This window comes from Eschscholzia californica, unplaced genomic scaffold (genome assembly GCF_041429995.1).
Source record: "Eschscholzia californica isolate CP2 unplaced genomic scaffold, dmEscCali1.0.p SCAF_1, whole genome shotgun sequence".
Taxonomy (NCBI): Eukaryota; Viridiplantae; Streptophyta; class Magnoliopsida; order Ranunculales; family Papaveraceae; genus Eschscholzia; species Eschscholzia californica.
This window is the reverse complement of record NW_028238198.1, coordinates 29762608-29778206: the sequence shown is the minus strand read 5'-3', so window position 1 is coordinate 29778206 and position 15599 is coordinate 29762608. Positions and strand designations below refer to the sequence as shown.

Genomic DNA, 15599 nt, shown 5'->3' with positions numbered 1-15599 from the left:
AGATCTCGTACTTCCCCATTTATGACTTCTATTGGAATTTCTTCCTCAGTTTGTCTTAATGGTCGTGCTAGCATCCATTGCTCTTTCAAAGAGAACGTTATACGTTTGCTTGCAAAAGGCTTTTGACCTTCTCTTGTATGGGTCAACATTGGGATTGGGTATTCTAGTGACCTTCCTTTTGAATCTGAGAACTATTCTCGGATTCATTCTTCCATTCTAGGAAGTGAATCAACACCTCCCTTAGGTGTGGTTTAAAGTTGAAATCGTTTCCTAGTGTCATCTTTAAAACTACATAAAGAAATGGCAAAGTTTTAAAACTCGTTATCGCTTTTTGAAAAACACTAGTTTTCCCACATTATTCAATAAAATCATCCCCCATTGAATAAGTGATTCCAAGTTCTCAGTTTTTCGGTGTAAAGCGGACGAAGGCCCTACCCTTTGACTCCGTCTTTCCGGGTGAGCGAAATACCTCACTGATCATACTTTATGACTCTTGGTTGATAGGTTTCATTGATGAATTAATGACTAATCTATCCTTTTGCCTCGAGTATCTAAGACTCTCTTGCTGATCTCGTTGAGTAGAACCATTTAGACACGTAGGCCTCTTCTATAGGCCTACCCGCATTGTCCCAAGGTAGAGGAGGTACTCTGCGAAGGCCGACCCACCTTCCTCGAACAAGGGCGCAAAGGGTGTCTTAATCTGGATAAGCGATTACTTAAGATTACGTTTGGGGACTTTTACGCTAGTCTAGCGTTTGTTATAGTGAACTATTTAGCCTAACTAACATCCACGACATAAAGCGTAAATAAGTAAGTAAATGCGCGCGAGAAAGTAAATCAAGCAGACATGAATCCTAATATGGCCCCTAACCTAGAGGATCTAATCTCCTTTGGTTTTCTTCTTGTTTCGTCTTTTGGTTCGTCTTAGATCGCCATCCTTGAACCTCCATTGTTTTCTCCCACTCGCCTTTGGACTCCTTCCTTGAGCTTCTTCAACGGACTTATTGACCCTAAACTCTAATTACAAGACTCTAACGATTCGCAGATCGTATAAACTTGGAATTAAAATTACAAATATGCACCCATCCGTGCTTAAAACAAGAATAAGAAGTAAATCTATGGCCATACTAGTTTCCCGCATTCACATCACATGCATTCATATAATATATCAAGGCTAAGAATTATATATGCATGATGATCTTGGGAGATACTTTTGTCGACATCATATGTCACATTACGGACCTTAAGTCTAAATTCGAAGAATTGGACTAATGGTGCGTTCAAGTTTTATCTTTTATGATCTGGTCAGACTCGTCCACAGCTGCTACTGGTCCGGCCAGGAAGCTTTCTGGCCGGATTTCATGAGTTTCTAAAGACTCATGTTTCCAAAAAAAAATTTTCTTTTGCAACTCTAAGTTGCTATTTTCCAATTTTAAAACACTTCTAAAATTCTTCCAAATCTTTTTAGAATACTTCTAAAATTCCAAATTTTGTTTTTCAAAGTTTCCAAAAACTCAAAAATAACTCTTAATCAAATCAATTTTGGATCAAAATCTAGGTTTTTGAAACAATTCCAATAACAAATTTTGAAATCAATTTGACAAATTCTTGAATCCTATTCAAAATTAATCAAAATTTTATGTTTAAAATACTTTTAAACACTACTATCTATCTAAACAAGCATAGATTGGATCAAAATCTAGGTTTTTGAAACACTTTCAATCATCAATTTTGATTTTCAATTTGAAAACTTATTGAATCTTGTTCATTGTAATCAAATTGTGAGTTTAAAATACTTTTAAAAAACTTTTAAACACTTTTATAAACTCAATCTATCAAACATATCAAATATCAATTAGTTCGATTTTTAGCAAAAACTAGTTAATTGCAAGAGGCTCTGACGCCACTGTAGGGTTATGGTGGTGTCTACTAATGTCGTATAAGCGGAATCTCAGACATCTAATGTCTTGACATTAGTATTGGTCCCATGATCATCATGCATAAACTAGTAATTAAACTAATGGAGATAGTAGATTACCTTAATCGCTATTTCCTCGAATCTAGTAGAATAGGTTAAAGAAGACCAAGAGCTCCAATCGTCGCTCCTCTGCTTGGGACAGCGAATGGTGTATTTAATATCCCTCCTAGAAAGCTTGCTAGCACTCCAATGGTGGTTTGATAATAAGAAGACCTTCTTCTTGCTTGACTAGAAGATAGCTTGGGAATTAGCTCACTTTCTCCTCTGTACTTGATGTGGTAGAGCAAGAAAGCTTAAGGATCCACACCTTATTCTCTGCCCTAAGAGTGTGTATATAGAACCCTAATGAGAATACACCTCCTTAAAGGTTTCCTAAAACACCCTTTAGAATAAGATTTAGGGAAATTATCGAAAATAGCAACTAGTTGATATTTTCTCAATTCCCTAAGGAGATGACGTCCAAACCCAGCCAAAATTGGCAGATTTAATTTTCATAACATAAGGAAACGTCCCTCCAAACATCAGCCCAATCCAGCCTTAAAAGTGCCAGAATCGGTTTAGGCCCAAAACCCTTATTTCAGGCCTTTTTGCTATCTTTCGCCCAAATTCTATTTAGGCCTATGAGATATGTTTATGGGGTATTCCCAATGTTATATCACACTCCCGCTAGTCATATCATCCGTTTAAATACCCATTCTTATGTGTAATCCGATGTAGGATCCGATCGAAGTTAGCGTCGAATTACTTCGTTATTCGACGATCGTAGTTGGTTCCTAGCATAAACTCTACGACCCCTAAATCAATCGGACTTGATGATCTTCTTCATCAATTGTCCTAACCGACAAATTGCTCGCTTTGCAATCTTGGTCGAAGGACATCTCCTTCAACTCCTTCATACCATGCCCTATTATCCTCCTCGTTGTTCGGTCCTAAAAGACACACAATTCAGAGTCAAATAAAATGGTGCTTCGTAGAGATTTAGAAATTCGAGAGATTGAGATGAGATTAATTTTAAAAGATGGAATGTGAAGCACATCTTGTAAAAAAAAAATCATTAGAGAAGAAAACTGAACCTATATGAAGAACACAGACTCGTGAACCATCCGGTAATCTAAGATAAAGGTTAGGAGGTGCGATTGAATATGTAGAAAAATGAGTAAGCGTCGAACATATATATATATTTAACGCCCGAATCGATAACCCAAGGAGGGAAAAAAAGAGGAAGAGAACGTACCCATGAGATTGATTTGAGGAGTGCCAAAGGAAGAAGTACTAGCCGGATTCTTCTGTTGATCCAAATGTGCTATAAGTGACTTGTATTGATCGGCAGTGAAGGACGACGCTAGAGGAATCGAATTACCGGTTGGTTCTTGAACCGAAGCAGCTAGTTGGTCTGGTCGATTGCGGGTGCGTAGGCGAGCACCGGTCAGAGCGGATAGCTATGAAGTTGATAGCAGGTTGATATGTGATGGTCGTGGATTTTACAATGATCACAATATGGGCGTGGACCCTTTGGACGTGGCCTATCTAATCGATCAGAAAAAGGTCGTCCATTGTCGTGGGGCCCGACGGCGAGAGTAGCAGCTTCATTAATGATAATGGTGGAGTTGATTAAACTTTGTTGCACTTATTCTTGCTTAACAAGAGAATGAATACGAAGAATGGATGGAAAATGATGCATTAATAAAATTTGGCTTCGAATAACCGAAAACCGGTCGTCGAGACCTTGAAGAAATTCCATTGCTCTATCTTGATTAGTACGTTTGAGAACATACATTCCATGTCCGCAAATACATGTTTCTGTAAGCATCAGAGAATTTAACTCGTCTTGAAGAGCTTTGAGATTAGTAAAATATTTGGAGATGTCATAACCATCTGGCTTAAGGGAAGAAATAACTCGTTCGAGTTGAAAAACCTTCGGAGCATTAGTTTGATAGAAACATCATGGAGATTTTTTCAGACGTCACATGCATTATCATCATAAAGAATTGATGAACGAAGAGAATGATCGACTGAGTTGATAAGCCGACTAGAAACTAAGTTGTTACAACGACCCCATAGATGCAACTCATTAGGATCAATAGTTTTGGAGATTGCCCCGTCGAGAAAACCTAATTTATTCTTAACTCGAAGAGCCTTGATCATTCCTAGAGACCATGAGGAGTAGTTATCACCAGGAGTAGTTATCACCAGTTAGAAGTGGTATGAGAATCCGAATGATGAACATCGAGTAGACCACCAAGATTAGGAAGAGAATTAGTAACAGTTTCAGAAAAGTCGTCGGAAGACATAACTTAAAAAAATACTCCTCTTATACAATATGAAGAGGAATGAACCTTTTGATAATAGAATATGGAGAGAGACAGTTAGACTGAGAGATAGAGAGAAAGAGAGACATAGGGAGAGGTCGAGTGAGACCGAGAGAGGGAGAGGTCGAGTGAGACCGAGAGATAGGGAGAGAGGTGAACAAGTACAAAGAGAATGTAAAGACAATTGCCTGTTAATCCTCTCTGTATTGATGAGTAACTTTAGTGTACATAACTAGTATTTATAGGGCTACAACGAATTTAGGGTTTCCTAATCAAGTGATGTAGTTTCTAATATAAATATGCAACAAATATATCTTCCTAATATTTGCAAGAATCGGTCCACTCGGTTGGCCGAGTGGACCCGGGATGGTATCTCCTAATAATTGTTATCCAAGAGTATTTCCACATGTCTTGAAGAGTTGTTAATAAGAGTGTTTTCACACATCTTGAAGAGTTGGTTAATCCTCTATTTGTTTAGGGAAGAGTTGGTATCCAAGAGTGTTTCCACACATCTTGAAGAGTTGGTTAATCCTCTATTTGTTTAGGCAAGAGTTGTTATCCAAGAGTGTTTCCACACTTCTTGAAGAGTTGGTTATCATCTATTTGTTTAGGAAAGACTTGTTATCTAAGAGTGTTTCTGCACATCTTGAAGAATTGGTGTATCCACCATAGGTTTGGTCAAGAATTGTGTAACCCATTATTTAATCATAGTGGAAGATTTCGGGACTAGGTCCCGAGGTTATTTTACCTTTTATCTAGGAATGGTTTTTACCACGTTAAATTATCTTGGGGTCTCTACTTTCAGTTTCGCATCTTTTATCTTCGTATTCATGAACAAGTTAATTAGTTTATTTTTCCTAACGAGTGGTATCAGAGCTCAAGGTTAGATGTGATAACTTTGGTTATTGGTTTGTTTGTGTTAGTGATGGAAAATATGGGTAGATTGATAAGTTTGAATGGTGCAAATTATCATGTATAGAAGGGTCAGATGGAAGACTTGCTCTTTGTGAAGGAACTTCACGTTCCGATGTTTCATGAGAAGAAACCCGATGAGAACTAATGGAAATTGTTACATCGCTAAGTGTTTGGTTTGATGAGGCAATAGGTAGATGATAATGTGTTGCATCATATTGAGAATGAGACTAATACTCGTTCTTTGTGGTTGAAGCTAGAGCAGTTATTTGTTTGGAAGACAGGAAACAATAAGGTGTATACGATGGAAAATGTCAGAGTTGAGATATCTTCGAGGGACTTCTGATTTGAAGCTTACCTTTAGAGCTGGATAGTCAATACTGTGCTTGTTTTTCCCACCTAGTCGGAGGGGGTAGGGGGGGGGGGGGGGGAGTTTGTTGGGTTTTGGGTTTTCCTCCTAGTGGGGAAACCTAGTTGGGTTTTGGTCTAGTAAACCAAATCCGGGCCCAAGTCGAGTTTCTATGGGTTGGTGGAATTAGGATTAAGGGGGAGTGTTTAAATACTACCTTAATCTAATTTAGTTTTGTGCGAGAAGCACCAACACAATTAGAAACGTACAACAGAAGAGAGGAGGGAGAAAGAGGTCTGTCGAGAGGAAGTTGTCGGCGGGGCTGAGTATTTTCAACACGTATAGTCTCCGGTGTTTAGGAAATCCGACAGTGAGATCTTCTCCGATTGAGCTGAAATTTTGCAGAGGTATTCCTGACTTGTTCATCTAAAATTTATACGGCGGGATTGATATTTGGTGACTGGGATCCTAGTGAATTTAGGGTCGTTTTGGACTGCATATTTCTGGGTTGTTTAAATATTTCTAGTGAATTTAGGAATCAATCTCAAACACAAAGAAAGCCTCACAAGAAAGATTAAAACATCTCAAAAATATGCAGTCTAAAACGACCCTAAATTCACTAGGATTCCGGCCACCAAATATCAATCCCGTCGTACAAATACTAGATGAACAAGTCAGGAATACCTCTGCAAAATTTCAGCTCAATCGGAGAAGATCTCACCGTCGGATTTCCCGAACACCGAAGCATATATGTGATGAAAATACTCAGCCCCGCTGACAACTTCCTCTCGGCAGACCTCTACGAAATTGGACACTTCTTCTCCAAGCCAACTACCGATTCTAAAATCGCAAACTGAAAACATAAATAAAAATCAAGGTTCGTTGCCTCATATGCTCATCACAAAAGGAAAGAAACAGCGAAACACAGTCAAGATACCGATCAAAAATGAAAAAGTAAACAAAATGTGATCAATACCCAAGTAACCTATCTAATAGGCAATAAGTCATGAATTTCTGGCAGTTCTAGAGAAGGAAACAATAAAACAGTGAACATCTCTATGAACTTAAACCCTTAAGAAAGAGGGCAAGACAGTGACCATCTCCATGAACTCAGCATCATCTTCCATAGTCTTCAGAGTACCAAAAGAAAGGGAAACTTCAACGTCTATACTTCCTTTAATTGATCCAGGAAATACCGTAACTCGCCCATTGTGCTTATTAGCAACCCCACTTCGAACTCCTATGGGTCGTCCCCATCCAAAATCATTTCCATACATGTCAAACCACGGCGAGCTCCCCGTAACCAAAGGAGGATTAGGCCCAAACCCGTTAAAACTAACGAACACGGGCTCCTCCCACCACGCCTGCAGAAAACTTCGGACAGTTCCATCATTCCAAGTTTTAACAACTTGATTCATTAACAATGCTCCATACCCAATTCCCCCTTGTAGTAATTCCCCTGCTTTACAACTAGGTCCCGCTGCAAATATCGAATTACCAAAGTATGTATTGGGCAAAGGAGGGTTAAGTCTCGTTCTATGTCCCATTGCTAACCAATAACTAGTCTCTTCATTTGGATCTAAATTCCTAGCTCGAGTTATCGCAATCCAAATATGAGCCAACATAGCTTGTAAAGACGAAATAACAACACCATTTGTATCATTTTCGAAGTTGGCTTTCTTTTTAAGTCTGAAAATATTTTCCCTTGTGAAATGAAAAATTCTTTCTTCAAGTGGGGTTGTAATATATCGATATTTCTCTATGAAAAAATCGTCTAGGTCGGATAACGGAAGGCGAACAGGATAATTAGTAATGTCGAGAAACCAACGTTTCAGTATAGGAGGATTTGAAATATTATTAGAACTTAATAGAGATGATAGAGATGATAGAGAGAGACGATGTAATGGAAGTGTAATCGTGATGTAAAGGGAGTGTAAACTCGGCTTAAATAGGTTAATAGGTAGTGCCCATAACGAGGGTCATTTTCGTCTTTTAAGCTGAAGAGAAAGTTTGTTATAACAAACTTTCCCTCCAACTCTTTCTCTCTCTACTCGAGCTATATAAACTCGATTGTAATACCATTTGATAATAATAACAAATACATCTTCTCAAACTCAATCTCTCTTCTCTCTCTAAACTTCTCTAAAACTCACATGGTATCAGAGCTCTAGGGTTTTCTTCGATCTAACAATGGAGGAAACAAGCTCACACTCGAATCCTTCTTCATCTTCTAATTCAAATCATTTTCCGTCCTTTAATGTTACAAATTTCATAGCAGAGAAGCTTGATGAAACAAACTTTTTGCTTTGGAGAGATCAATTCGAAACTATCTTGATCAGTAATGATCTAATTGGCTATGTCGATGGATCTGTAACTGAACCAGAAGCTTCGATCTATGAAAATGATAGAGAAATTCTAAATCCAGCTTAACAGATCTGGAGAAAGCAAGATAACTTTGTTAAATCATGTCTAAAAGCTACCTTTTCTAGATCTGTTTCTTCAGATGTGCTTGGATTGAAGACTTCTCAACAAATTTGGGAGTATTTGAATACTGTTTATGCAGAAGAATTCGAAGCTAAGCAAGATCTTCTTCGAAGAGAGATTCAAAATACCAGAAAAGGATCAGCTACAATTAGTGAGTATTTACGAAAAATCAAATCCTTATCTGATTCTTTAATTGCTGTTAATGATAAGATTTCTGAAAAGGAGATAATTAGAATCGTTTTAGCTGGATTAGGAAAGGATTATAGTCAATTTATAGTTGCTATTGATAATAGAACAACTAGAATAAACTTTCCTGAACTTAGATCTCGTCTTCTTCATCATGAGCAATGGCTATCTGCTCAAGAGAAGTTTGATGAACAATCTGCTTATTATGTGAAGAACACAGACTATCATAAACCATCCACATCTAATCAAAAGAACAATTATAACCAAAACAAGTCAAATTACTCAAAACCAGGCTATACTAGATACAATTCAGATCGAAATCAGACATCAAATCAAGTTAAACCAAGAAACTTTTCTCAAACAAAGCCTCAAACATCTGAAACACAACATCCACTTCATAACCAAAAAGCTGAGAACTTTGATTTCTCTAGCATTCCTTGTGGAATATGTCACAAATGGGGTCATAAGGCTAGCAAATGTAGATTTCGATATGCTCCTCCTTCTAGACCTTCAGATTCACCCTCTTTTGCTGGACTTCATATTGGAGAATCATCAAAATCTCCTCAAATTGATGGTGATTCTGATCCATCTCAAGAAGAGTGTCATATTGCTGTAACAGAAGAAGGTCTTACTGCTGGTATTCTTACTTCATCTAACTCAAAGTCCTGGATAGCAGACACAGGAGCATCAAGTCATATGACACATGACTCAAAGGTACTTACACACTCTACTCCTTATCTTGGTAGTGAATCAGTAATGGTTGGTAGTGGTAACACCATTAGTATTGCTAGTACTGGTAGCTCCAAAATGATGTCTGCCTCACAAGAATTTGATCTTCATGACATTTTACTTGTACCAAGTATTAGGAAGAACCTACTGTCCATTTCAAAATTCACTAAAGACAATGATTGCCAAAAGAAATGCCAAAAGGATATTATAACAATAACCTATGTTTGTAAATCATACAATTTTTAATGGGTTATTAGTTTGGTAATCTCAGTTTGTTAAGCGAAAAACTTATGTATATCGATTAAGACGTTTGATGGTTATTAGTTTCGTAATTGTGTTCTTATTTGTTTCATTGTTACAGGAAGGGCTATTCAAATTGATAAACAAATTTTGGAGCCGAATGTTTGTGGAGTTGAAAATCCATACCCTTTTGCGGTCTTTTATTTTTCAGCTCGGATTCAGTGACAACCAACAACATCCCAACATCTCAAACACAACCGGTTCAAAGATGGTAAAGTCTTGGTTCTATGACTTGCCCATTATATGCTTGTAATTTTTCTCAAATTAGCATGAAGTTGTTTGCTCTCAAATTACCACATTGCTTCTTTTGTTGTTCCATTCATCGAATATTTGTCCCATTTTCAAAGGATATGTTTTTATGTCACAAAATACATCTACGTTTATTCTTTTAATTCGAGGGACTAGCTCGTAATGGACTTCTTTTGTTTTTTGATTTTTCTTAAGAGTTACCTCCCCATAAATCAAATTGAGGAGACTATATTGTTCGATTTTGATTGTGATATCATTATCTTATCTGTTTCTGCTTTGACGCAAGAGATCTCATATCAATGTGACAACATCCGAACAGTCTATATTATAATGTAGGTATGATAGTTTTCTTCTTTCGAAAAATAATATATTGATTGCGTGAGTACCATGAGTACATTTTTCGACAATGCTCAGTCTCAAGATTTGTTTTGGATTATTCGATATTTAACATAGGATTGCTCTCAATACTTCAATATTTTAAACATTAATAATCTTTCCTCCAAATAATTGCTTTACTTAATTTGTTTTACATTAATCATTCACGGTAATCTGTTAGATATTAAACTGAGATAAGTCTTGACGTAGTGTACACATACACCATGTTAGGAGCATGTTGTATTTTTCTGAAGTCAAATGAAGTAAAATTTGTTATTGGTTTTTTTTATTTCTTTTGCTGATTAATACTTATTCTAAAAATTAAACCCTTTGTTTGTAGTCTTTACCTATTGAAATAATTTGGATAATACCATGACTGTCTTACTTTCTTAATTTATTGAGGTTTGGTTTACATGTTACTTCTGTAGTCTGTACTCATATTATCCAATTTGTTTTAAAGTAATAGATAGCTCTTTCAAATGTATAGAAGTTTCTTTCTCTATGTATCTCTTTCATCTGACCTGGGCTACGGTGGTTTGAAATAAAGACTTTGTTGAGTATTTGACATGATGGTCATGAGCTATTGCAAGTATATTTCAAATTCTTTTCCATCTCTACCAAAAACTACTTATAAAATAAATGACTAAAAATGTGAGTCTAATTTGTCAGTCAGACGTTAGTTTGTACCACAATATCTTGACGTTAGTTTGGGCTACGGTGGTTTATTGTTAAAATAATTAATTTAAGAAAAAAAAAATTCAAGGGTAAAAAAAAAATTAAAATCTCTTTCCCTCTCTCAATAAAATAATAACTAATTTAAGAGAAAAGAAACAAAAAAAAAATAATTAATAAATTCTCTCTCCCCATGAAATATAACAATGAATTTCGTAACATTTGATCGATACAAGTGTCCGTGCCCTAGGGCACGGGATATACCCTAGTAATAATTATAATGGATATTTAGTCCAAATTAGTTACAGGAAATTGGGCCGGATGTCCAATTTCATGTGTTTTTTTGTCAAAAAGACAAGTTATCTTTTTGTCCTTTTAGGCCCCATATATAGTTTGGAAATAGTCATGAAGGACAATTCTAAAAACACTCCCATTTCTAATGCCGAAATTGCCCTTAGAATCTTAGCTTGAGAAGTTTTGCAAACTGGTTTGCACTGCTTTGCAATCTGATTTACAGAGCTCTGCAAAATGGTTTGCACTGCTTTGCAGTCTGGTTTACAGAGCTTTGCAAACTGGTTTGCACTGCTTTGCAATCTGATTTGCAGAGCTTTGCAATCCAGTTTGCAATCTGGTTTGCCTTGCAATGACTCTGCTCATAATTTGCAATCTGTTTGCAGAGCTTTGCAAACTAGAGACCACAAACATTCAACAACAACAAAAATAATATCCAAAAATAGAAACTCGAATCAGAGCTAAATAATATCCACCATGAATTAAAGAAAGTAAGACAGTCAATACTAAAAGGATGTCCCATCACAAACACCATGATTTATAGAACACCCAATGAAAAATCCGTCAGTTAATTCAGTTACCTGTACGGAAAGAAGCGGCTGGAATCTACCAGCATAATTGATCAATTCTTTTAGAGGAGAAAAGAACTGTTGTATAATCGAAGAAGGAACATAAGTTGGATTGAGTATGTCAGAGATTGATACATCAATGGCGGCATGAATGAACTCTGCTCCGGCGGAATTGCAGTCAATGAAAACAGAGATGGTGTCATTAGTATCTTCTTCATGTTTTTCGAAACCAAGACGACCAGCAAGAGGGAAGAAGAAGGAGAGAGTTTGTGATAATGAAGTTTTGAGGTGATTGATTGTATTTGTGAAATCTTCTTGTTTTGGGGGATTGGTGAATAAGAGACCTTTTTGGATGTATTGAATTGAAAGCATCCTTAAATCCCATGGAGTTAACTCTATTCTTTCAATTGGGTTGACCTGGGTTTTTGATGTGGGTTGGATTGTACTGGTGGAGATGAACCTAACTTTTGCATCGGAATTCATTCTCTCTTGCTCTCTAGAATCTCGATCTCTCTCTCTTTTTCTATAACACTGTACTATATACAATTTAGAGCTGCCTCGAGTGCTCAGCAGGTGCTTCTATAGGCGCATCTCCTTTGTTTACTTTTGGATCTCCCTCACATTCAGCGCCCCCATAGATTGAGGCAGTCCGAGGGCACTCAGACAGTTCTTTTCCGTGTTGGCTTGAACATCCCGAATTCAAGTCAATTTGATTGCTATCGGACTGTCCCAATCCATGGGCCTCGGATTGCTCAGTGCGAGACCCAGGAGAAGTGCCTAGAAAGGGGTGGTTTAAGAAGAAAAAGACGGGGCGGGGCGCTTTCAGAGACACCGTCTACTATTTTGGAATTATCCATCTAGGGTAAGGTAACAAAGTGATGTCCATTTGGGAAATGTCACGATACCTAACTTTGTCTCTTTGTCCTCCTTTTGAGGGTCTTAGGGGCTATTTGTTTTTTCATTACCTATTAATCTGAAATCTGAAATAAACAATATGTAATTACTTATATAACTTGAGAATTTGCATGTGTTTACTTTTCTAACCAATCAGACATTAAAACAAAGTCTTCTTTTCAAATTCAGACTTGTTTTAAAAGCTGAAATCATATGCGTCGAATATGAACACTTGTTTTAAGATCTTAATATAAAAGGATACAAAACAACTAAAATTGCATACCTAATCATTTCAGTTTTCAGATTCAGATTTATAAAAAAACATACGGCACCTTATTTTGCTGTCACTTTTAGAAAAATAATTTGATTTTTTAAGAAAACTTTACAATCCAGGGAGGATGTTGTTGGTTCATTATGATGATGATATGAGACTCTAGAAAACAATTCAGATGATTTGTTATATGGTTGCATACAAACTGTTTGTGTGTTTGCTTCTTAGAGTTTCTTTAGTTAATTTCCTGCCACTCTTTTGCGACACTTTTGCCATACACTTTTTGCTACTCTCCAGCACACTTTTGACCGTACATTTTTTCCCATGCTTTTAGTGACACTTTTTGCGTTCCATTACCAATAGACCAGTTACGCTTTTTCTTTTATGCTTTTGGCATGCTTCTGGTGTTACTTTTGGCCACGCTTTTATGACATTTTTGACCATGCTTTAGTACAAAGCTTTTATCATGCTTTTGACTGGAGTTCGCCATGCCTTCTCATAAGGTGTTTCTTACTTCCGTCATTACTACGGAAGAACCAACATCTTACACAGCCACTAAGAATATTCCAGAATGACGTGCCGCTATGGCTAAAGAAATTTCAACTCTCGAGCACAATAACACTTGGTCTCTGACTTCATTGCCACCTGGCAAGAAATCTATTGGTTGTAAATGAGTTTACAAAATTAAATACCGCTCAGATGGTACGATTGAACGTCATAAAGCGCGACTTGTTGCTAAGGATTACACACAAGTCGAAGGCATCGACTATCACGACACATTCGCTCCAGTTGCCTAATTGGTCACTGTTCGTGTCTTATTATCTCTTGCTGCCATTTGTGGATGGCCACTACATCAGTTAGATGTCAATAAGGCTTTCCTCCAAGGTGATTTGGATGAAGAAGTATATATGACCATCCCTCCAGGTTTTAGCAAACCAGGTGACCATAAAGTTTGTCGCCTGAAGAAATCTCTTTATGGCTTAAAACAAGCTTCTCGGTAATGGTTTGACAAATTTTCTTCTGGCCTAAAGGCCGAAGGTTTCACACAATCTTCATCCGACCATTCCCTTTTCTATTTTTTCAATGGTCCGACTTATATATATATATATACTTGTCTATGTTGATATTATCATCATGGGCAATGACAATAAGGAAATTTTTTCTCTCCGACAACGTCTCGAGAAACGATTCTCTCTTAAAAATCTCGGAAGACTTCAATATTTTCTAGGGATCGAGGTTTCTCAATCTCCTAAGGGTATCTTTCTGTGTCAACGAAAGTACACCTAGGATATTCTTCGAGATTCTGGCCTCCTCGGAACCAATCCCATTTCATTCCCAATGGAACAACATTTGAAATTGTTACCAATAGATGGTACACCATTAGATGATCCGACTCAGTTTCGACGTTTGATTGGTCGACTTATTTATGTCCCTGTTACACGACCTGACATTGCGTTTTCAGTAAACTACCTTAGTCAATTCATGCAACATCCCCGTACTACACATATGGATGCCGCGACTCGAGTTCTACGATATTTGAAAGGTACCCTAGATCACGGGATTCTACTTTCTTCTTCTAGTTCTCTGAATATTTCTGGGTTTACTGACTCTGATTGGGTCAGTTGCCCTATTACTCGACGCTCTACCACCGGCTACTTCACTATGCTTGGTGCGAGCTCGTTGTCTTGGAAGTCCAAGAAACAACGGATTGTTTCTCGTTCCTCTGCCGAGGCAGAATATCACGCCCTTGCTTCTCTAACGACAGAACTTCAATGGCTGAAATATCTATTTCAGGACTTACTTAATCCAATTCTTGATCCATTTCAGGTTTATTGCGACAACATGGCGGCCATGCACATTGCCGCTAATCCTGTTTTTCACGAACGAACTAAACATATCGAGCTCGATTGTCACTCTTTGTTCGTGAGAAAATTGAATCTGGTCTTATTAAGACGACTCATATTCGCTCTTCTGATCAAGTAGCTGACATTTTTACGAAGCCGCTTGGTTCGGACCAATTTCACCGATTAAATAAGTTTCATGTAACGTCTATAAATACTTGTGTAAATGAATGAATTAACTTACATTTGATTTTAACTTATCAGTGTGCAAGAGGAGTTTTTATTTTATCACAAAGGGTTTAAGTTCATGAAGATGTTCAATGTTGTCTTTGTCCTCTTCCTTTCTCTAGAACTGCCATATTCATGACTTTATGTCGATTACATAGGTTAGTTGGGTTTTATCGATCAAATTTTGTTTATGTTTTAATTCTTGATTAATATCGATCTTTCTTGTGTTTCTCAGTTTTTATTTTGCGTGATAAGCATATGAGGCAGCTGACCTCGAATTTTAGTCAGTTCGCAAGTTAAAGAATGGGGTTGTTGGCTTGGAGAATAAGGGTCCAGCTTCGTCAAGTATTCTAATTGGGAATTATAGCAGTCAATGGCTAAGGGTGCAACTTTTTTGGGAACTTTGCATATAGGCAATGCCGATCGACAAATTTGAATTTTAATACCTTTGAATTATGGTATCAAAGCCCTAAAACTGCAACGTTCTTCCATCTTCAGTTCAATAGAGTTCTTCCTCTTAGCTAATCTTGAATCTCAATCAATTGCACAAGTTTTTCAAAGTAATGTTTTCTTCAACTTTCTCTCTGAAAATACTACCATAATTTTCTTTTGTCATCTGCTTCTACAACCTATCTTCCCTATTAATCAAGAATTAAAACATAAACAAAGGCATATTCAGGGATAAATCACGCTCGGTGGACCACATCTTCTTCGCGGCTAAATGTCTTATTTACCATTGGAGCAGATCTTACGGGTGGGTCAAAACCTACACGTTTAATAACATGGTTGAAACATGGGATAGTTTTTTGGTTTCTCTGTAATTCCTAATGTCTTTTCCTTGACCTGGCTCCTCATCCTTGATCCGATATAGGAAATAGCCGGATCTCAAGGAGGGAACCGGCTCTTGAGAGGCTGCTAGGCACTCTCGTTTTTTTGTAACCTTTTGGCTCCCTTTTAAATTA

General features: G+C 37.2%; 2 protein-coding genes and 1 pseudogene across 2 annotated transcripts in view; 2 read left to right on the top strand and 1 right to left on the bottom strand.

The window, feature by feature from the left end:
• The window catches only part of LOC147565891 (uncharacterized), a 91903-nt gene that overhangs the window by 44034 nt on the left and 32270 nt on the right, over positions 1–15599 (top strand). The gene's annotated exons all lie outside the window — the stretch shown is intronic.
• LOC147565898 (putative acetyltransferase At3g50280) lies at positions 6605–12159 on the bottom strand. Its single transcript, XM_086652945.1, has 3 exons — positions 11367–12159; positions 8161–8246; positions 6605–7491 (listed from the first exon to the last, which is right to left on the bottom strand). The coding sequence occupies exons 1-3, from the start codon at positions 11884–11886 to the stop codon at positions 6613–6615; spliced, it is 1485 nt and encodes a 494-aa protein (XP_086509071.1). The 5' UTR covers positions 11887–12159; the 3' UTR covers positions 6605–6612.
• Positions 13907–14551, top strand: LOC147565897 (secreted RxLR effector protein 161 pseudogene; annotated as a pseudogene).